General features: G+C 51.2%; 1 protein-coding gene across 2 annotated transcripts in view; it reads right to left on the reverse strand.

Moving 5' to 3' along the window:
* The window catches only part of LOC140389482 (leucine-rich repeat-containing protein 31-like), a 223,064-nt gene that overhangs the window by 104,350 nt on the left and 95,933 nt on the right, over positions 1–22,781 (reverse strand). For both annotated transcript variants that reach the window (XM_072473615.1, XM_072473614.1), the window contains 2 exons: positions 18,453–18,620; positions 12,327–12,494 (listed from right to left, as the gene is read on the reverse strand). In XM_072473615.1, the coding sequence (XP_072329716.1) occupies positions 12,327–12,494; positions 18,453–18,620 (336 nt within the window). The remainder of the gene's footprint in view (positions 1–12,326; positions 12,495–18,452; positions 18,621–22,781) is intronic.

Below are 22,781 nucleotides of genomic sequence, written 5' to 3' on the forward strand. Positions count from 1 at the left end.
TATACCCTACCGGCAATACCACTTGATGAACTTCTGCCCACTTTTCATCCGCCTGCATATGTACAGGTCTCCATTTTCTCATCAAGACATCACTTTTACGGTAATAACACTCTGGTATACTCTCAGATTCCTCTTCCGTATATGCTTTCTGATATATCCGTTATATTTCTACATCTTTCTGTTGTAACTCCGCCAATTTTCCTGAACTAAAAATATCCGCCTCATCCTCCACCTGTTCTTGTTCTTTTTCAACCATCTGATCAAAAATCGTTTCTGATAATTGCACTTCAACTTCATCTTCACTCTTTGATTTCTCCTCTTGTCTTGACCTGTGACTTTGCGACCTGGTTACTACACAAACCGGAAAAATCCCAGGATATTCGTCCTTCAACCCTTCAGTTGTCTGATTTTCCACTGGCTTATCAACCACAGTAGTTTTCACTCCCACCTGCGATCCAGCTGTATCATTACCCAAGATAAACTATATTCCCGGACAAGATAGTTTATCTATTACTCCTACTACCACTTCACCTCACTGGACGTTCCAACCTTACCTTAAATAACGAAACACTACTCCTCTCACCCTGAATTCCACATATCACCACCTTTTCTGGCAATATTCTTCCCAACTACATAAATCCTCATTTCTTACCATTAAAGATTGACTAGCCCCTGTATCTCTTAAAATTGTGACTTCTTTACCTGCTCCTCCTGATACACATGAGTAAACTTTACCCATAGAAGTAAATTCTTTAAATACATCTGGCACCTTCTTAACAATTACTTCTTGAACAGGCTGTACAATCATTTGCACCTCCTCCGCTTCCCTTGGGCTTTCATTTATCACTCCAACAAATCCCACTGTCTTATCTTGTTTTATCACATCAGCCTTCCCAGTGCTATTCCTCAACCACCAACACTATGACTTTACATGGCCTAGTTTATGACAGTGAAAACATTTGAAACTTTTCATCTCTTTTCCACCCTCCTGGATTTCTTTTTTAATCTGAGGTACACTCTCTTTATTCATAGATTATCATAGAATTTACAGTGCAGAAGGAGGCCATTCGGCCCATCGAGTCTGCACCGTCTCTTGGGAAGAGCATCCTACCCAAGATCAACACCTCCACCCTATCCCCATAACCCAGTAACTCCACCCAACACTAAGGGCAATTTTGGACACTAAGGGTAATTTATCATAGCCAATCCACATAACCTGCACATCTTTGGACTGTGGGAGGAAACCGGAGCACCCGGAGGAAACCCACGCAGACACGGGGAGGGTGTGCAGACTCCGCACAGACATTGTCTCTCATCAGATCACCTTTACCTTTACCACTCGAGTATTTCTCATGTCCCCAGTTTCTATCCCTCACCGGCTGAAACTGATGTCAGAAACCAATCTTTGATTTATGAACTAATTCATAATCATCTGCCATTTCTGCTGCTAATCTCACAGTTTTAACCCTCTGTACTTCCACATGAGTTCTCACTACATCAGGAATAGAATTTTTAAACTCCTCCAGAAGTATAATTTCTCTGACAGCTTCATACGTTTGGTCTATTTTCAAAGCCCTTATCCACCTATCAAAATTACTCTGTTTGAGCCTTTCAAACTACATGTATGTTTGACCAAATTCTTTCCTTACATTTCTAAACCTTTGTCTGTAAGCTTCAGGCACTAGCTCATATGCACTTAAGATGGATTTCGTCATCTCCTCATACGTTCCAGATACCTCCTCCGGTAGTGATGCAAACACTTCACTAGCCCTACCTACCAGCTTTGTTTGAATCATTAATACCCACATGTCCTGTGGCCATTGCATTTGTTTAGCTACCTTCTCAAATGAAATGAAAAAGGCTTCTACCTCCTTCTCGTCAAACCTTGGCAATGCTTGGACATATTTAAATAGATCCCCATCACATCTTTGACTATGACGCTCTGTCTCATTATCCTCATCCATCTCCTCCAACTGTACGTATCCCTTTGCGTCTGCCAATTTTAACTGATTTTCACGTTTCAGAGCCATTTTCCGAAGTTCAAACTCTCTCTCTTTTTCCCTTTCCTCTCTATCTCTTTCTTGGTTTCTTTCTTCTCTCTCCTTTTCCTTTTCCTCTCTATCTCTTTCTTTTTATTTCATTGCATATACAAGCCGCTTTAATTCTTTTTCATATTCAAGTTGCTTTATTTCTTTTTCAAATTGCTTAACCTGCATCTGGAGCTTTGCCATATCTAATGAGTCAGAATGTATCACAGGCAAACGTAAATGCGCAGATACCGCGTTAAGTAACTCATCTTTTGCTAGGCAGTGTTAACTGCAATGCTTTTGCCAAACCTAACAGTCTGTTTTTACTCTCTGTCCGTAAGGTATCACATGTTACCGCGTTCAACCCCAAAAACTTCTGAGCCTCCGAAAGAGCCATTATTCACAACACTCTCCCCACTTAAACTAAAATACCACACCGGAAAAAGCAACAATCCTTCACTGTCTTTAAGTTCATAAAAGCCAATCTAATAGATAGACTTTTATTCCCCTCGATCCCCCAACTGTTATGGGCGAGGGATCTTCAAAACCCCAAAATGTATCATGGAGTTCAACCAACCTCTCCCTTTAATGCTATTGTTGCTTTTCCTAGCACACGGTTTGTTCCCTAAGTGTGGGATTACAATTATAGATATGTGGGTTTTCAAACACAAAACAATGTTTTTTCCATGAACTCAACTTAACATCTTAAATAAACATTGGATCTCTTAACACCCCTTACTTCAAAGATAATTCCGAAAATATTGCAACAGTAAATAATTCCTCAAAATGTTCCTTCAAACTTCCAAGAGACTTAACACCTTTAAACAGAATCACATCAGGTTAAAGGCTTTACTCTTATGAGTTTAAATCACCCAAATGATCCAGAGATAGTCTTTCATGGCAGAGATCCAGCTCACTGCAAACACAGACACTCCCAAGCTATTTTCAAACTGCAAAACTAAACTGAAAAATGGCTGAGCTGACCTCAGCTCCACCCACTCTCTGACATCACTATTTTCTTCAAGGTACATTGCTTAAACATCCTTGTCTTAAAGGTACTCTCACATGACAGGGGGGTCAGGAGTTTGGGGTCCCACGTGGGGGGGGTTTCGGGAGCTTGGGGTCCTGCGTGGGGGGGGGGTTTCGTGAGCTTGGGGTCCTGCGTGGGGGGGGGGTTCGGGAGTTTGGGGTCCCACTTGAGGGGGATTTGGGTTCCTGCAGGTGTAGATTTTGCAAAAAAGTTTTTCCGAAAAAAGTTGTACACCGAGTGCAGCTGATGAAGTAGAGGATGAGCTGGCTGTTATAGGGAGTGGAGGATATTTGTGAGCGGTGTGGGAGGGGCCCAGCCAATCATATGTTTTGGTCATAGAACATACATACAGAACATACAGTGCAGAAGGAGGCCATTCGGCCCATCGAGTCTGCACCGACCCACTTAAGCCCTCACTTCCAGTCTATCCCCATAACCCAATAACCCCTCCTAACCGTTTTGGACACGAAGGGCAATTTATCATGGCCAATCCACCTAACCTGCACATCTTTGGACTGTGGGAGGAAACCGGAGCACCCGGAGGAAACCCACGCAGACACGGGGAGGACGTGCAGACTCCGCACAGACAGTGATCCAGCGGGGAGTCGAACCTGGGACCCTGGAGCTGTGAAGCAACAGTGCTGCCCAAAGTTGGAGAAAGTTTGCAGGTGGCCTGCACGTGGACATAGAGCCCAGTCCCCTGGGGGCCTTCCGTGGGGTGTCAGAGTTGCAGATGGGAGCAGGGGCAGATGTTTTAGCCTTTGCCTCGTTGATCGTTCGCAGCTGGGTCCCATTGCGGCGGGGAGGGGGGGGGGGGGGGGTGGTCTGCAGCTGCACCCTGTGTCTCGGGCAGGCTGAGGGAATCTAACGGAGTTTCTGCACTTTGAAAAGGCAAAATTTGCAGGGTGAGTGAAGGGTTCCACAAAAGATCGGGGTTGTTTATAAAACATTTCAGAAAGCTGGTTCCCATTAACTGCTAGAGGTGTGGGGAGGTTGATTGGGGAGAGGGGGGTGTCGGGTGGTTTATGGGGAGGGGTGTGTGGGGAGGTGTATGGGGGAGGGGTGCGTGGGGTGTTGATGGGGAGGGGGTGTGTGGGGTGGTTGATTGGGGAGGGGGGGGTGTGAGGAGGTTTATCGGGGAAGGGTGTGTGGGGAGGTTTATAGGGGAGGGGTGAGTGGGGAGGTTTATGGGGAGGGGTGTGTCAGGTGGTTTATGGGGAGTGGTGGTGTGAGGAGGTTGATTGGGGAGAGGGGTGTGTCGGGTGGTATATGGGGGAGGGGTGTGTGGGGAGGTTTATGGGGGGGGGTGGTGTGAGGAGGTTTATGGGGAGGGGTATGTCGGGTGTTTTATGGGGAGGGTTGTGTGGGGAGGTTGATGGGGGTGGGGGAGGGGTGGGATGGTGTGGGGAGGTTGATTGGGAGGGGGGTGTGGGGAGGGATATGTGGAGGGGTGTGTCGGGTGGTTTATAGGGGAGGGGATGTGGGGAGGTTTATGGGGGAGGGGTGTGTGGGGAATTTTATGGGGAGGGGTGTGGGGAGGGCTATGGAGAGGGGTGTGTCGGGTGGTTTATGGGGAGGGGTGTGTGGGGAGGTTTATGGGGAGGGGTGTGGGGGGAGGGCTATGGGGAGGGGTGTGTCGGGTGGTTTATGGGGAGGGGTGTGTGGGGAGGTTTATGGAGGAGGGGTGTGTGGGGAGGTTTATGGGGCTGGGGTGTGTTGGGTGGTTTATGGGGAGGGGTGTGTCGGGTGGTTTATGGAGAGGGGTGTGTGGGGAGGTTTATGGGGCTGGGGTGTGTTGGGTGGTTTATGGGGAGGGGTGTGTCGGGTGGTTTATGGGGAGGGGTGTGTGGGGAGGTTTATGGGGAGGGGTGTGTGGGGAGGTTTATGGGGCTGGGGTGTGTTGGGTGGTTTATGGGGAGGGGTGTGTCGGGTGGTTTATGGAGAGGGGTGTGTGGGGAGGTTTATGGAGGAGGGGTGTGTGGGGAGGTTTATGGAGGAGGGGTGTGTGGGGAGGTTTATGGGGCTGGGGTGTGTTGGGTGGTTTATGGGGAGGGGTGTGTGGGGAGGTTTATGGGGAGGGGTGTGTCGGGTGGTTTATGGGGAGGGGTGTGTCGGTGGTTTATGGGGGAGGGGTGTGTGGGGAGGTTGATGGGGGTGGGGAGGGGTGGGGTGGTGTGGGGAGGTTGATTGGGAGGGGCGGTGTCGGGTGGTTTATGGGGAGGGGTGTGTGGGAGGTTTATGGGGAGAGGTGTGTGGAGAGATTTATGGGGAGGGGTGTGTGGGAGGTTTATGGGGGAGGGGTGTGTGGGGAGGTTTATGGGGGAAGGGTGTGTGGGGAGGTTTATGGGGAGGGGTGTGTGGGGAGGTTTCTGGGGGAGGGGTGTGTGGGGAGGTTTCTGGGGGAGGGGTGTGTGGGGAGGTTTATGGGGGAGGGCTGTGTTGTGTGGTTTATGGGGAGGGGTGGGTCGGGTGGTTTATTGGGGAGGGGTGTGTCAGGTGGTTTATGGGGGAGGGGTGTGTGGGGAGGTTTATGGGGGAGGGGTGTGTGGGGAGGTTTATGGGGGAGGGGTGTGTGGGGAGGTTTATGGGGGAAGGGTGTGTGAGGAGGTTGATGGGGAGGGGGGTGTTTGGGAGGTTGATGGGGAGGGGGGTGTTGGGTGGTTTATGGGGGAGGGGGGTGTTGGGTGGTTTACAGGGGAGGGGTGTGTGGGGAGGTTGATGGGGAGGGGTGTGTGGGGAGGTTTATGGGGAGGGGTGTGTGGGGAGGTTTATGGGGAGGGGTGTGTGGGGAGGTTTATGGGGGAGGGGTGTGTGGGGTGGTTTATGGGGAGGGGTGTGTGGGGTGGTTTATGGGGGAGGGGTGTGTGGGGAGGTTTATGGGGAGGGGTGTGTGGGGAGGTTTATGGGGGAGTGGTGTGTTGGGTGGTTTATGGGGGAGCGGTGTGTGGGGAGGGTTCTGGGGAGGGGTATGTCGGGTGGTTTATGGGGAGGGGTGTGTGGGGAGGTTTATGGGGAGGGGTGTGTTGGGAGGTTTATGGGGAGGGGTGTGTGGGGAGGTTTATGGGGAGGGGTGTGTTGGGTGGTTTATGGGGGAGGGGTGTGTGGGGAGGTTTATGGGGAGGGGTGTGTTGGGAGGTTTATGGGGAGGGGTGTGTGGGGAGGTTTATGGGGAGGGGTGTGTGGGGAGGTTTATGGGGAGGGGTGTGTGGGGAGGTTTATGGGGGAGGGGTGTGTGGGGAGGTTTATGGGGGAGGGGTGTGTGGGGTGGTTTATGGGGAGGGGTGTGTGGGGAGGTTTATGGGCGAGGGGTGTGTGGGGAGGTTTATGGGGGAGGGGTGTGTTGGGTGGTTTATGGGGGAGCGGTGTGTGGGGAGGGTTCTGGGGAGGGGTATGTCGGGTGGTTTATGGGGAGGGGTGTGTTGGGTGGTTTATGGGGGAGGGGTGTGTGGGGAGGTTTATGGGGAGGGGTGTGTTGGGAGGTTTATGGGGAGGGGTGTGTGGGGAGGTTTATGGGGAGGGATGTGTGGGGAGGTTTATGGGGAGGGGTGTGTGGGGAGGTTTATGGGGGAGGGGTGTGTGGGGAGGTTTATGGGGGAGGGGTGTGTGGGGTGGTTTATGGGGAGGGGTGTGTGGGGAGGTTTATGGGGGAGGGGTGTGTGGGGAGGTTTATGGGGGAGGGGTGTGTTGGGTGGTTTATGGGGGAGGGGGGTGTTGGGTGGTTTATGGGGGAGGGGGGTGTTGGGTGGTTTATGGGGAGGGGTGTGTGGTGTGGTTTATGGGGAGGGGTGGGTCGGGAGGTTTATGGGGAGGGTTGTGTGGGGAGGTTGATGGGGGTGGGGGAGGGGTGGGATGGTGTGGGGAGGTTGATTGGGAGGGGGGTGTGGGGAGGGATATGTGGAGGGGTGTGTCGGGTGGTTTATAGGGGAGGGGATGTGGGGAGGTTTATGGGGGAGGGGTGTGTGGGGAATTTTATGGGGAGGGGTGTGGGGAGGGCTATGGAGAGGGGTGTGTCGGGTGGTTTATGGGGAGGGGTGTGTGGGGAGGTTTATGGGGAGGGGTGTGGGGGGAGGGCTATGGGGAGGGGTGTGTCGGGTGGTTTATGGGGAGGGGTGTGTGGGGAGGTTTATGGAGGAGGGGTGTGTGGGGAGGTTTATGGGGCTGGGGTGTGTTGGGTGGTTTATGGGGAGGGGTGTGTCGGGTGGTTTATGGAGAGGGGTGTGTGGGGAGGTTTATGGGGCTGGGGTGTGTTGGGTGGTTTATGGGGAGGGGTGTGTCGGGTGGTTTATGGGGAGGGGTGTGTGGGGAGGTTTATGGGGAGGGGTGTGTGGGGAGGTTTATGGGGCTGGGGTGTGTTGGGTGGTTTATGGGGAGGGGTGTGTCGGGTGGTTTATGGAGAGGGGTGTGTGGGGAGGTTTATGGAGGAGGGGTGTGTGGGGAGGTTTATGGAGGAGGGGTGTGTGGGGAGGTTTATGGGGCTGGGGTGTGTTGGGTGGTTTATGGGGAGGGGTGTGTGGGGAGGTTTATGGGGAGGGGTGTGTCGGGTGGTTTATGGGGAGGGGTGTGTCGGTGGTTTATGGGGGAGGGGTGTGTGGGGAGGTTGATGGGGGTGGGGAGGGGTGGGGTGGTGTGGGGAGGTTGATTGGGAGGGGCGGTGTCGGGTGGTTTATGGGGAGGGGTGTGTGGGAGGTTTATGGGGAGAGGTGTGTGGAGAGATTTATGGGGAGGGGTGTGTGGGAGGTTTATGGGGGAGGGGTGTGTGGGGAGGTTTATGGGGGAGGGGTGTGTGGGGAGGTTTATGGGGGAGGGGTGTGTGGGGAGGTTTATGGGGGAAGGGTGTGTGGGGAGGTTTATGGGGAGGGGTGTGTGGGGAGGTTTCTGGGGGAGGGGTGTGTGGGGAGGTTTCTGGGGGAGGGGTGTGTGGGGAGGTTTATGGGGGAGGGCTGTGTTGTGTGGTTTATGGGGAGGGGTGGGTCGGGTGGTTTATTGGGGAGGGGTGTGTCAGGTGGTTTATGGGGGAGGGGTGTGTGGGGAGGTTTATGGGGGAGGGGTGTGTGGGGAGGTTTATGGGGGAGGGGTGTGTGGGGAGGTTTATGGGGGAAGGGTGTGTGAGGAGGTTGATGGGGAGGGGGGTGTTTGGGAGGTTGATGGGGAGGGGGGTGTTGGGTGGTTTATGGGGGAGGGGGGTGTTGGGTGGTTTACAGGGGAGGGGTGTGTGGGGAGGTTGATGGGGAGGGGTGTGTGGGGAGGTTTATGGGGAGGGGTGTGTGGGGAGGTTTATGGGGAGGGGTGTGTGGGGAGGTTTATGGGGGAGGGGTGTGTGGGGTGGTTTATGGGGAGGGGTGTGTGGGGTGGTTTATGGGGGAGGGGTGTGTGGGGAGGTTTATGGGGAGGGGTGTGTGGGGAGGTTTATGGGGGAGTGGTGTGTTGGGTGGTTTATGGGGGAGCGGTGTGTGGGGAGGGTTCTGGGGAGGGGTATGTCGGGTGGTTTATGGGGAGGGGTGTGTGGGGAGGTTTATGGGGAGGGGTGTGTTGGGAGGTTTATGGGGAGGGGTGTGTGGGGAGGTTTATGGGGAGGGGTGTGTTGGGTGGTTTATGGGGGAGGGGTGTGTGGGGAGGTTTATGGGGAGGGGTGTGTTGGGAGGTTTATGGGGAGGGGTGTGTGGGGAGGTTTATGGGGAGGGGTGTGTGGGGAGGTTTATGGGGAGGGGTGTGTGGGGAGGTTTATGGGGGAGGGGTGTGTGGGGAGGTTTATGGGGGAGGGGTGTGTGGGGTGGTTTATGGGGAGGGGTGTGTGGGGAGGTTTATGGGCGAGGGGTGTGTGGGGAGGTTTATGGGGGAGGGGTGTGTTGGGTGGTTTATGGGGGAGCGGTGTGTGGGGAGGGTTCTGGGGAGGGGTATGTCGGGTGGTTTATGGGGAGGGGTGTGTTGGGTGGTTTATGGGGGAGGGGTGTGTGGGGAGGTTTATGGGGAGGGGTGTGTTGGGAGGTTTATGGGGAGGGGTGTGTGGGGAGGTTTATGGGGAGGGATGTGTGGGGAGGTTTATGGGGAGGGGTGTGTGGGGAGGTTTATGGGGGAGGGGTGTGTGGGGAGGTTTATGGGGGAGGGGTGTGTGGGGTGGTTTATGGGGAGGGGTGTGTGGGGAGGTTTATGGGGGAGGGGTGTGTGGGGAGGTTTATGGGGGAGGGGTGTGTTGGGTGGTTTATGGGGGAGGGGGGTGTTGGGTGGTTTATGGGGGAGGGGGGTGTTGGGTGGTTTATGGGGAGGGGTGTGTGGTGTGGTTTATGGGGAGGGGTGGGTCGGGAGGTTTATGGGGAGGGGTGTGTCGGGTGGTTTATGGGGGAGGGGTGTGTTGGGTGGTTTATGGGGAGGGGGGTGTTGGGTGGTTTATGGGGGGGGCGGTTGATGGGGGGGGGGCGGTTGATGGGGGGGGTGGTTGATGGGGGGGCGGTTGATGGGGGGGGGGCGGTTGATGGGGGGGGGCGGTTGATGGGGGGGGCGGTTGATGGGGGGGGCGGTTGATGGGGGGGGGGGCGGTTGATGGGGGGGGGCGGTTGATGGGGGGGGCGGTTGATGGAGGGTGGGGGCGGTTGATGGGGGGGGGGCGGTTGATGGGGGGGGCGGTTGATGGGGGGGGGCGGTTGATGGGGGGGGGCGGTTGATGGGGGGGGGGCGGTTGATGGGGGGGGGGGCGGTTGATGGGGGGGGGGTTGATGGGGGGGTTGATGGGGGGGGCGGTTGATGGGGGGGCGGTTGATGGGGGGGGCGGTTGATGGGGGGAGGGGCGGTTGATGGGGGGAGGGGCGGTTGATGGGGGGGGGGTTGATGGGGGGGGCGGTTGATGGGGGGGGGTTGATGGGGGGGGGCGGTTGATGGGGGGGGGGGCGGTTGATGGGGGGGGGGGTTGATGGGGGGGGGGTTGATGGGGGGGCGGTTGATGGGGGGGGGGGGCAGGCCAATCAACATCCACACCGGGAGATCCTGCACCTCCACGGGAATGGTCAGAAACCATTTGCGAATAGTCAGCAAACACTGACATTGTGTAAACCGGGATAGCCACAAGGTCAAATGACCCAACACACCAGGGATTGTCAACAAGAACAAAGAACAATACAGCACAGGAACAGGCCCTTCGGCCCTCCAAGCCTGTACTGGTCATGATACCAACCTTTGCCAAACCTCCAACACTTCCTTGTGCCGTGTCCCTCTATACCCGTCCTATCCATGTGTAACACAAAGAGGAGACACCAGGGGGGATAGTTTTCAGCCGGCTACACAGGTGTGCGTGACGGTGGGGGGGGGGGGGGGGGGGTGGCAGTACTTGTGGGGTGTGGGTGGTTTATTTTGATTTTATTTTTAAAGGTGTGAATTCCACAGATTCACCGCTCCCTGGGTGAAGAAATTTCTCCTCACCTCAGTCCTAAAAGGTTTACCACTTACCCTCAAACTATGACCCCCATCTTCGGGACTCCCCCACCATCGGGAACATTCTTCCTGAATCTACCCTGTCTGATCCTGTGAGAATTTTATAAGTTTCTATGAGATCCCCTCTCAGTCTTCTAAACTCCAATGAATATAATCCTAACCGACTTAGTCTCTCCTCATATCACAGTCCCACCATCCCAGGAATCAGCCGGGTAAATCTTCGCTACACTCCCTCCACAGCAAGAACATCCTTCCTCAGGTAAGGAGACCAAAACTGCCCACAACACTCCAGATGTGGCCTCACCAATGCCCTATACAATTGCAGTAAAACATCTCTATTCCTTTACTCAAATCCTCTCGCTATGAAGGCCAACATACCATTTGCCTTCTTTCCTGCCGCTGTACCTGCGCGCTTACTTTCAGCGACTGATGCACGAGGACACCAAGGTCTCGCTGAGTATCCACCTCTCTCAATTTACACCCATTCAAAGAATAATCTGCCTTCCTATTTTTGCCACTGAAGCATCTATTAAGAAAACTACAAATCAGGTGTGATTCATTTCTAGAGAACAGAATTGAAAACTAAATAAGTTGTTAAACTGGTGTAGAATCGTGGTAAGATCACACAGAGTAGTGAACAGTTCTGGTTTTATTATAAAAAGGATGATTTAGGCATTAGTGAAGGGGCAAAAATATTTACTGGAGTAAAGCTGCAACTGGGAGGTTCATTCAATCAGAAAAGGTCGAATGGTCGAGCCTCTTTTCTCTAGAAAAGAGAAGACTGAGGGGTGGCCTGATAGAGGCATTCATCATTATGTTATGGGCTAGGGTTTAGAGAATTCCAAAGTGTATCATGGAGTTCATCTGACCCACAACTTTTAATAGATTGTGATATGGGGAGCACATGGCCCACTCTACATGTGTGATGCAACAGAGATCTACAGCACTTTTAAATTAAAACAATGTTTATTTCAAAACCAGTTTACACTTTATAAACCCACAGTAAACATCTTAACAACTATCAACACCAATCAATCCCCCAAAGAATACAGTACTCTATAAGTAACTCTTAATCTTTCCTTGCAACATCCAGAAGACAGAAAAAACCCTTTTAACAGAAAGACATCAGGTTTAACTTCTCGACTAAGAACAGTTACCACGTTGAAATCACCAAATTGCCATTCTTTAGCTCGCAGAGATTCAGACACATCTCGCTGTGATTGCAGCTTCTCCAAATCTAAACAAAACTAAACACAACCTGTAGCTGCGAGCCCAAAGTGAACGTAAAAGCAGACAGACAGCCCAGCTCCACCCACACTCTGACATCACTGATAAACACCCATTTCTTAAAGGCACTCTCATATGACAATTAGGAAACGGTTTGTGAGTATAATTATGAAGAGAATGTTTCCATTATGGAGGAAGACAGAAATTGGGCTGGAAATACAAAGTGATAACCAACAAATTCAATTATTCAGGAGAAACAACTTTAGCCAGGGAGTGGCTCTAATGTAGAAGTTGGGAACACAAGGAATCGCCGCGGTGAATTGGTGCTTTTAAGGGGAAGGCTGACAAAAGAAATCAAAGTCCGCGCCACCGACAAGATAAACACCAACATTGACCAGGTTGGCTAAACGACCGTTCATGTGCTTGAAATCTTAACATTTCCAGGTCCGGGGAACCCACACAATCGAAAAGATTGAATTTGTAAATTTCAATAATATTCGTCTGACAGAGGCAGATAAAAATTCACATTCTCACAATCAAAAAGAAAACATTTGCAAGGCGCAAGTTTTGAGAAACTGTAAATCAAACAGCTGATTTGAAATGTTATAATCAATAATCACCCAGGGCTCTCCCGTCGTCGGCAGTGAGGTTACAATCCATCAGCTTTAGAATCTTCAGTTTACTGACTGTATTGAACATCTGAGTGAGGAGAGACAGGTTCCCTCCCAAACCTCGGTTCCAGGATAAATCAATCTCTTCAATGTTTGGCAAATGTTGGATGCATTCACCTGCAAAGTAATCTCTCAATTATCATTCCATTTATTTCCTGATTAATTGCCAAAATAGCTATTTTGTCTCTTTATATTATAATAATCAAATCATTCTTCTGGGCATTGCTCCAGTGAGAGTCAACACCTTCAGGAACTGTATCCCAGTGAGAGTCAGCACCTTCAGGAACTGTATCCCAGTGAGAGTCAGCACCTTCAGGAACTGTATCCCAGTGAGAGTCAGCACCTTCAGGAACTGTATCCCAGTGAGAGTCAGCACCTTCAGGAACTGTCCCCCTGTAAGAGTCAGCACCTTCAGGAACTTGGTCCCAGTGAGAGCCAGCACCTTCAGGAACTTGGTCCCAGTGAGAGTCAGCACCTTCAGGAACTGTCCCCCGGTGAGAGTCAGCACCTTCAGAAACTGTCCCCCAGTGAGAGTCAGCACCTTCAGAAACTGTCCCCCAGTGAGAGTCAGCACCTTCAGGAACTGTACCCCAGTGAGAGTCAGCACCTTCAGGAACTGTACCCCAGTGAGAGTCAGCACCTTCAGGAACTGTCCCCCAGTGAGAGTCAGCACCTTCAGGAACTGTGCCCCAGTGAGAGGCAGCACCTTCAGGAACTGTCCCCCAGTGAGAGTCAGCACCTTCAGGAACTATATCCCAGTGAGAGTCAGCGCCTTCAGGAACTGTACCCCAGTGAGAGTCAGCACCTTCAGGAACTGTACCCCAGTGAGAGTCAGCACCTTCAGGAACTGTCCCCCATTGAGAGTCAGCACCTTCAGGAACTGTGTCCCAGTGAGAGTCAGCAACTTCAGGAACTGTGTCCCAGTGAGAGTCAGCACCATCAGGAACTGTATCCCAGTGAGAGTCAGCACCTTCAGGAACTGTCTCCCAGTGAGAGTCAGCACCTTCAGGAACTGTATCCCAGTGAGAGTCAGCACCTTCAGGAACTGTATCCCAGTGAGAGTCAGCACCTTCAGGAACTGTATCCCAGTGAGAGTCAGCACCTTCAGGAACTGTATCCCAGTGAGAGTCAGCACCTTCAGGAACTGTCCCCCTGTAAGAGTCAGCACCTTCAGGAACTTGGTCCCAGTGAGAGCCAGCACCTTCAGGAACTTGGTCCCAGTGAGAGTCAGCACCTTCAGGAATTGTCCCCCGGTGAGAGTCAGCACCTTCAGAAACTGTCCCCCAGTGAGAGTCAGCACCTTCAGAAACTGTCCCCCAGTGAGAGTCAGCACCTTCAGGAACTGTACCCCAGTGAGAGTCAGCACCTTCAGGAACTGTACCCCAGTGAGAGTCAGCACCTTCAGGAACTGTACCCCAGTGAGAGTCAGCACCTTCAGGAACTGTCCCCCAGTGAGAGTCAGCACCTTCAGGAACTGTGACCCAGTGAGAGGCAGCACCTTCAGGAACTGTCCCCCAGTGAGAGTCAGCACCTTCAGGAACTATATCCCAGTGAGAGTCAGCGCCTTCAGGAACTGTACCCCAGTGAGAGTCAGCACCTTCAGGAACTGTATCCCAGTGAGAGTCAGCACCTTCAGGAACTGTATCCCAGTGAGAGTCAGCACCTTCAGGAACTGTATCCCAGTGAGAGTCAGCACCTTCAGGAACTGTATCCCAGTGAGAGTCAGCACCTTCAGGAACTGTATCCCAGTGAGAGTCAGCACCTTCAGGAACTGTCCCCCTGTAAGAGTCAGCACCTTCAGGAACTTGGTCCCAGTGAGAGCCAGCACCTTCAGGAACTTGGTCCCAGTGAGAGTCAGCACCTTCAGGAACTGTCCCCCGGTGAGAGTCAGCACCTTCAGAAACTGTCCCCCAGTGAGAGTCAGCACCTTCAGAAACTGTCCCCCAGTGAGAGTCAGCACCTTCAGGAACTGTACCCCAGTGAGAGTCAGCACCTACAGGAACTGTACCCCAGTGAGAGTCAGCACCTTCAGGAACTGTCCCCCAGTGAGAGTCAGCACCTTCAGGAACTGTGCCCCAGTGAGAGGCAGCACCTTCAGGAACTGTCCCCCAGTGAGAGTCAGCACCTTCAGGAACTATATCCCAGTGAGAGTCAGCGCCTTCAGGAACTGTACCCCAGTGAGAGTCAGCACCTTCAGGAACTGTACCCCAGTGAGAGTCAGCACCTTCAGGAACTGTCCCCCATTGAGAGTCAGCACCTTCAGGAACTGTGTCCCAGTGAGAGTCAGCAACTTCAGGAACTGTGTCCCAGTGAGAGTCAGCACCATCAGGAACTGTATCCCAGTGAGAGTCAGCACCTTCAGGAACTGTGTCCCAGTGAGAGTCAGCACCTTCAGAAACTGTGTCCCAGTGAGAGTCAGCACCTTCAGGAACTGTCCCCCAGTGAGAGTCAGCACCTTCGGGAACTGTCCCCCAGTGAGAGTCAGCACCTTCAGAAACTGTGTCCCAGTGAGAGTCAGCACCTTCAGAAACTGTGTCCCAGTGAGAGTCAGCACCTTCAGGAACTGTGCCCCAGTGAGAGTCAGCACCTTCAGGAACTGTCTCCCAGTGAGAGTCAGCGCCTTCAGGAACTGTACCCCAGTCAGAGTCAGCACCTTCAGGAACTGTACCCCATTGAGAGTCAGCACCTTCAGGAACTGTGCCCCAGTGAGAGTCAGCACCTTCAGGAACTGTCTCCCAGTGAGAGTCAGCACCATCAGGAACTGTATCCCAGTGAGAGTCAGCACCTTCAGGAACTGTACCCCATTGAGAGTCAGCACCTTCAGGAACTGTGTCCCTCAGTGAGAGTCAGCACCTTCAGAAATTGTGTCCCAGTGAGAGTCAGCACCTTCAGGAACTGTCCCCCAGTGAGAGTCAGCACCTTCGGGAACTGTCCCCCAGTGAGAGTCAGCACCTTCAGGAACTGTCCCACAGTGAGAGTCAGCACCTTCAGGAACTGTGCCCCAGTGAGAGGCAGCACCTTCAGGAACTGTTCCCCCAGTGAGAGTCAGCACCTTCAGGAACTATATCCCAGTGAGAGTCAGCGCCTTCAGGAACTGTACCCCAGTGAGAGTCAGCACCTTCAGGAACTGTACCCCAGTGAGAGTCAGCACCTTCAGGAACTGTCCCCCATTGAGAGTCAGCACCTTCAGGAACTGTGTCCCAGTGAGAGTCAGCACCATCAGGAACTGTATCCCAGTGAGAGTCAGCACCTTCAGGAACTGTACCCCATTGAGAGTCAGCACCTTCAGGAACTGTGTCCCTCAGTGAGAGTCAGCACCTTCAGAAACTGTGTCCCAGTGAGAGTCAGCACCTTCAGGAACTGTCCCCCAGTGAGAGTCAGCACCTTCGGGAACTGTCCCCCAGTGAGAGTCAGCACCTTCAGGAACTGTCCCACAGTGAGAGTCAGCACCTTCAGAAACTGTGTCCCAGTGAGAGTCAGCACCTTCAGGAACTGTGCCCCAGTGAGAGTCAGCACCTTCAGGAACTGTCTCCCAGTGAGAGTCAGCACCTTCAGGAACAGTCTCCCAGTGAGAGGCAGCACCTTCAGGAACTGTGTCCCAGTGAGAGTCAGCAACTTCAGGAACTGTATCCCAGTGAGAGTCAGCACCTTCAGGAACTGTCTCCCAATGAGAGTCAGCACCATCAGGAACTGTATCCCAGTGAGAGTCAGCACCTTCAGGAACTGTACCCCATTGAGAGTCAGCACCTTCAGGAACTGTGTCCCTCAGTGAGAGTCAGCACCTTCAGAAACTGTGTCCCAGTGAGAGTCAGCACCTTCAGGAACTGTCCCCCAGTGAGAGTCAGCACCTTCGGGAACTGTCCCCCAGTGAGAGTCAGCACCTTCAGGAACTGTCCCACAGTGAGAGTCAGCACCTTCAGGAACTGTGCCCCAGTGAGAGGCAGCACCTTCAGGAACTGTTCCCCCAGTGAGAGTCAGCACCTTCAGGAACTATATCCCAGTGAGAGTCAGCGCCTTCAGGAACTGTACCCCAGTGAGAGTCAGCACCTTCAGGAACTGTACCCCAGTGAGAGTCAGCACCTTCAGGAACTGTCCCCCATTGAGAGTCAGCACCTTCAGGAACTGTGTCCCAGTGAGAGTCAGCACCATCAGGAACTGTATCCCAGTGAGAGTCAGCACCTTCAGGAACTGTACCCCATTGAGAGTCAGCACCTTCAGGAACTGTGTCCCTCAGTGAGAGTCAGCACCTTCAGAAACTGTGTCCCAGTGAGAGTCAGCACCTTCAGGAACTGTCCCCCAGTGAGAGTCAGCACCTTCGGGAACTGTCCCCCAGTGAGAGTCAGCACCTTCAGGAACTGTCCCACAGTGAGAGTCAGCACCTTCAGAAACTGTGTCCCAGTGAGAGTCAGCACCTTCAGGAACTGTGCCCCAGTGAGAGTCAGCACCTTCAGGAACTGTCTCCCAGTGAGAGTCAGCACCTTCAGGAACAGTCTCCCAGTGAGAGGCAGCACCTTCAGGAACTGTGTCCCAGTGAGAGTCAGCAACTTCAGGAACTGTATCCCAGTGAGAGTCAGCACCTTCAGGAACTGTCTCCCAATGAGAGTCAGCACCTTCAGTAACTGTATCCCAGTGAGAGTCAGCACCTTCAGCAACTGTGTCCCTGTGAGAGTCAGCAACTTCAGTAACTGTACCCGAATGAGAGTCAGCACCTTCAGGAACAGTCTCCCAGTGAGAGTCAGCACCTTCAGGAACTGTCTCCCAGTGAGAGTCAGCACCTTCCGGAGCTGTCTCCCAGTGAGAGTCAGCACCTTCAGGAACTGTCCCCCAGTGAGAGTCAGCACCTTCAGGAACTGTGTCCCAGTGAGAGTCAGCACCTTCAGGAATTGTCCCCCAGTGAGAGTCAGCACCTTCAGGAACTTTGTCCCAGTGAGAGTCAGCACCTTCAGGAACTATATCCCAGTAAGAGTCAGCACCTTCAGGAACTGTACCCCAGTGAGAGTCAGCACCTTCAGGAACTTTCTCCCAGTGAGAGTCAGCACCTTCAGGAACTGTGCCCCAGTGAGAGTCGGCACCTACAGGAACTGTACCCCAGTGAGAGTCAGCACCTTCAGGAACTGTATCCCAGTGAGAGTCAGCACCTTCAGGAACTGTATCCCAGTGAGAGTCATCACCTTCAGCAACTGTGTCCCTGTGAGAGTCAGCAACTTCAGTAACTGTACCCCAATGAGAGTCAGCACCTTCAGGAACAGTCTCCCAGTGAGAGTCAGCACCTTCAGGAACTGTCTCCCAGTGAGAGTCAGCACCTTCCGGAGCTGTCTCCCAGTGAGAGTCAGCACCTTCAGGAACTGTCCCCCAGTGAGAGTCAGCACCTTCAGGAACTGTGTCCCAGTGAGAGTCAGCACCTTCAGGAATTGTCCCCCAGTGAGAGTCAGCACCTTCAGGAACTTTGTCCCAGTGAGAGTCAGCACCTTCAGGAACTATATCCCAGTAAGAGTCAGCACCTTCAGGAACTGTACCCCAGTGAGAGTCAGCACCTTCAGGAACTTTCTCCCAGTGAGAGTCAGCACCTTCAGGAACTGTGCCCCAGTGAGAGTCGGCACCTACAGGAACTGTACCCCAGTGAGAGTCAGCACCTTCAGGAACTGTATCCCAGTGAGAGTCAGCACCTTCAGGAACTGTGCCCCAGTGAGAGTCAGCACCTACAGGAACTGTATCCCAGTGAGAGTCAGCACCTTCAGGAACTGTGCCCCAGTGAGAGTCAGCACCTACAGGAACTGTATCCCAGTGAGAGTCAGCACCTTCAGGAACTTTCTCCCAGTGAGAGTCAGCACCTTCAGGAACTGTGCCCCAGTGAGAGTCAGCACCTACAGGAACTGTATCCCAGTGAGAGTCAGCACCTTCAGGAACTGTACCCCAGTGAGAGTCAGCACCTTCAGGAACTGCGACCCATAAGAGCCAATGTTTTCAGGCAAGGAATAAATCTGAGAAACAAAATGTGATGATTATAAATAAACCTGAATCTTATCATTTTAACATTCTGGCACAGGAGGAAGCACATGAAATAAATGGGCGTACCAAGAGCAGACACATCTCGCTCAGCAAGTCCGCAGCTGCCCAGGACCAGCACCCTCAGCTGGGACATGTGTTGCAGGTCATTGGTCAGCAGTTTGAGAGTTCCGCCAATGACCTCGTTCCAAGAAAGGTCCAATTGCTCCAGGTTTGGCAGGTTTGGTAACAAGGCAGCTGAAATAAGAATCAATGGATGTTTTCATTGCTACCAGATGGGCTTCAAAATATACAAAGGCCCCAGACCCAGTATTCAGGATTCCCAGGGCTGGATGTGTGCCACATTTTTGGGTTTCCCAGACGCTGGGTCAGGGAGGGGCAAGGTCGGACGAGACGATGGATAATAATAGGAAAGAACGAGGGGTGAACCAGGCTTCCACACCATTAATTCCAATAATAAGATTGGACCAAAAGATTAGGGCTCAGTGTCCCGCTACCCAATGGACAGGAAGCAATGCATGATGGAGATTTCATTTTCCAGGGCGAGAACCCAGTTTTTTTGGACCATCCAGAGTTTGGGATACTGGGTAAGGAATCCGAAACCTGTACACTGACTAAATCAAACCTCAACATTACAAACATATCGATCACACTGATGGGAACAAAAATACTTTTTATTCTGTGAAAATATCCCGACTACACCAAAATATTCAACTCCACACGATCGGTCCTTTTCTAGATAACATTTCGCAAAATTGAAAAGCACATTGAGAGGAATGCATGGTTTTCCTTTGCAGCGATGGATGTGTCACACTCAAAAACAGCTTTTTCCAAAACTCTACCGCCTAGAAGGACAAGGGCAGCAGATCCCTGGGAACATCACCACCATCAGGATACCCTACAAGCCTCCATCTTCCTGTTGTGATCCCCGTTGATGTTTTAACTGGACAGGAAGATTCCAAAATGGAACACAAGACCATATTGTTTACTTTTCAAAAATAAAACATGGAGGAGCAGTGTCAGGGAATTACTAATTAGTTTTAGGCAGAAAAAAACATTGATAAAACATGACAATAAAATTGGATTGTTATGCAATACTCCTTTACTCCCCCAGTCGCTTAACAAACACACACAGATTTTGTCACAGTTGACAAAGTGCATTTGAAGTTACGATGATCCCATTGACACAAAGTCCCTTTTAAGCACAAAGATTGACTGTGGTCCATTACACTCTCCACTCTGAACCCAAGTTTGTGTCTGTGGAATTCTCCTCAGAATCCCCCCAGATGATTGTCACATGAGTTTCCAAACACCACTCTCAAAAACACACTTTCAGAACTTCTGTCATCGTAATAGAACAAAGAACAAAGAAAAGTACAGGACAGGAACAGGCCCTTCGGCCCTCCAAGCCCGTGCCGACCATGCTGCCCGACTAAACTACAACCTTCTACACGTCCTGGGTCCGTATCCCTCTATTCCCATCCTATTCATGTGTTTGTCAAGATGCCCCTTAAACGTCACTATCGTCCCTGCTTCCACCACCTCCTCCGGCAGCGAGTTCCAGGCACCCACTATACTCCGTGTAAAAAAACTTGCCTCGTACATCTCCTCTAAACCTTGCCCCTCGCACCTTAAACCTATGCCCCCGAGTAATTGACCCCTCTACCCTGTGAAAAAGCCTCTGACTATCCATTCTGTCTATGCCCCTCATAATTTTGTATACCTCTATCAGGTCTCCCCTCAACCTCCTTCGTTCCAGTGAGAACAAACCGAGTTTATTCAACCTCTCCTCACAGTTAATGCCCTCCATACTAGGCAACATCCTGGTAAACCTCTTCTGCACCCTCTCTAAAGCCTCCACATCCTTCTGGTAGTGTGGCGAATTGAACACTATACTCCAAGTGTGGCCTAACTAAGTTCTATACAGCTGCAACATGACTTGCCAATTTCTATACTCAATGCCCTGGCCAATGAAGGCAAGCATGTCGTATGCCTTCTTGACTACCTTCTCCACCTGTGTTGCCCCTTTCAATGACCTGTGGACCTGTACTCCTAGATCTCTTTGACTTTCAATACTCTTGAGGGTTCTACCATTCACTGTATATTCCCTACCTGCATTAGCCCTTCCAAAATGCATTACCTCACATTTGACCGGATTAAACTCCATCTGCCATCTCTCCGCCCAAGTCTCCAAACAATCTAAATCCTGCTGTATCCTCAGACAGTCCTCATCGCTATCCGCAATTCCACCAACCTTTGTGTCGTCTGCAAACTTACTAATCAGACCAGTTACATTTTCCTAAAAATCATTTATATATACTGCAAACAGCAAAGGTCCCAGCACTGATCCCTGCGGAACACCACTTGTCACAGCCCTCCAATTAGAAAAGCATCCTTCCATTGCTACTCTCTGCCTTCTATGACCTAGCCAGTTCTGTATCCACCTTGCCAGCTCACCTCTGATCCCGTGTGACTTCTCCTTTTGTACCAGTCTGCCATGAGGGACCTTGTCAAAGGCCTTACTGAAGTCCATTTCACTTTCACTTAGCGGTTTGCATTTTGAAATCCACTCCCGGATTTTCAGATGACACTTTTAAACAAAGCTTCCACTCCACTTCTAACACTGAATCCAGTTCAGGATTCATTTGTCTCACCTGACACAAACTCTGATATCCAGCCAATACTGTCTTCCCAATTACGTTAACATTTGTTTCATAAACTGTCATAACAGCCAAAACTTTAGGATTACTTTAGAAACCCGAGAAGAAATTCAACTTTTGTTTACGATGCCCATGCATCTTTCGAGACCCAACCATCTTTTCATTTCTCTGGAGCTTGTACATTACTCTTTGTACAGCTTTTCTTGCTCTGAGCAGAGCTGAGAGATGTTCATTCTCTGGCTTTCTATCTGCAATTGCTCTAGCTTTCAATTAAATAAGCTAACAGCAAAGAAAAGCTTTTTTTTATCCTTACAAGGCCCCAGTTGCTAAGCAACCACTTCTCTTTCATTCAGGGCTTTTGTCATGAGATTGTCGCTTGAAGAAATGTTTGGCTGATCATGTTACTGCAGTGATGTCAGAGTGTGGGTGGAGCTGAGCTCTGGCTCTGCTTTTTAGTTTCATTTTGAGAAAAGTTTGGGTGTGTCTGTGTTTTTTTTGGTTTTGTTTCAGTGTTGGAGCTGAAGCCAGACAAAGGAGGTGTACTGCTGTTCTCTCTGCCATGACAAGACTATCGCTTGATCATTTGGTGAATTCAGAATTATAAATGTTCTCAGTAGTGAATTAAAACCTAATGTACTTCTGTTGAAAGGTGTTTCTTCAGTCTTCTGGATGTTGTTTGGGAATTAAACTTAATTCCCAAAGCTTAAAGGATTACTTAATGTTGTATTCTTTGGGGGTTGTATTTGAATTAATGGTTGATAAGATGTTCACTGTGTGTTTTAAAAAGGTTAACTTGAGTTCATAGAATATACATTGTTTTTTTAAATAAAATACTTTTCCATTTCTGCTGTATCACACCTGTAGAGTGGGCTCCCCATACCACAATCTGGTAAAAGTTGTGGGTCAGGTGAATTCCATGATATACTTTGGGGTTCTCTAAACCTTACCCATAACACTTTCATTTACCCTTCATGCTGCAACCCTCTCTAAGCACAATAGAATCGCAGGTGAAACTTGACCAATCCCCACACATACAAACACCTTTGTCCAGCAGGAACCTAACTACCAGGCACAAAAACATGACATAAAATTCACCTAAAACTAGACCTTATTTCTAATGTTTACCAATACAAACATAAATCCCTTTAAACTACCTTTATTTACCTAACAATCTTTTTTTTAAATAAATTTACAGTACCCAATTTTTTCTTTTTTCCAATTAAGGGACAATCCACCAAACTTGCACATCTTTGGGTTGTGGGGGTGAAACCCAAGCAGACATGGGGTGAATGTGCAAACACCACACGGATAGTGACCCAGGGCCAGGATTCGAATCTGAGTCCTCAGCGCCACAGTTCCACTGCGCCATGTGCACTCCATGTACCTAACAATCCTGACGCTATTCCGTCAGTCTGTGGGTCAAAATCCTGGACCTCCCGTGTAAACAGCATGTGGGTGTACCTACAACAAGGTCAAAAAGGCAGCTTGGGGAGGAGCTTCAAATGCTGGCATTTCCATTGATGCTCACATTCCATGAAATGTTTTTTTTAAATTCTGTCAATTAGCACAACCCATCATGGAGCCTTTCAATATCCTGAAAAGCCAAACCCACCTCCAAAGCTGCATTCGTCATTTCCAGTATTTGCCCATCAGGGAACCTTCACAACAAGTGGAAGGCATGCTAGCACAGTGCTTAGCACTGCTGCCTCACCGGGTTCAAGTCGGGCCTTGGGTCACT

This window comes from Scyliorhinus torazame, chromosome 14, assembly GCF_047496885.1.
Source record: "Scyliorhinus torazame isolate Kashiwa2021f chromosome 14, sScyTor2.1, whole genome shotgun sequence".
NCBI classification, from domain to species: Eukaryota; Metazoa; Chordata; class Chondrichthyes; order Carcharhiniformes; family Scyliorhinidae; genus Scyliorhinus; species Scyliorhinus torazame.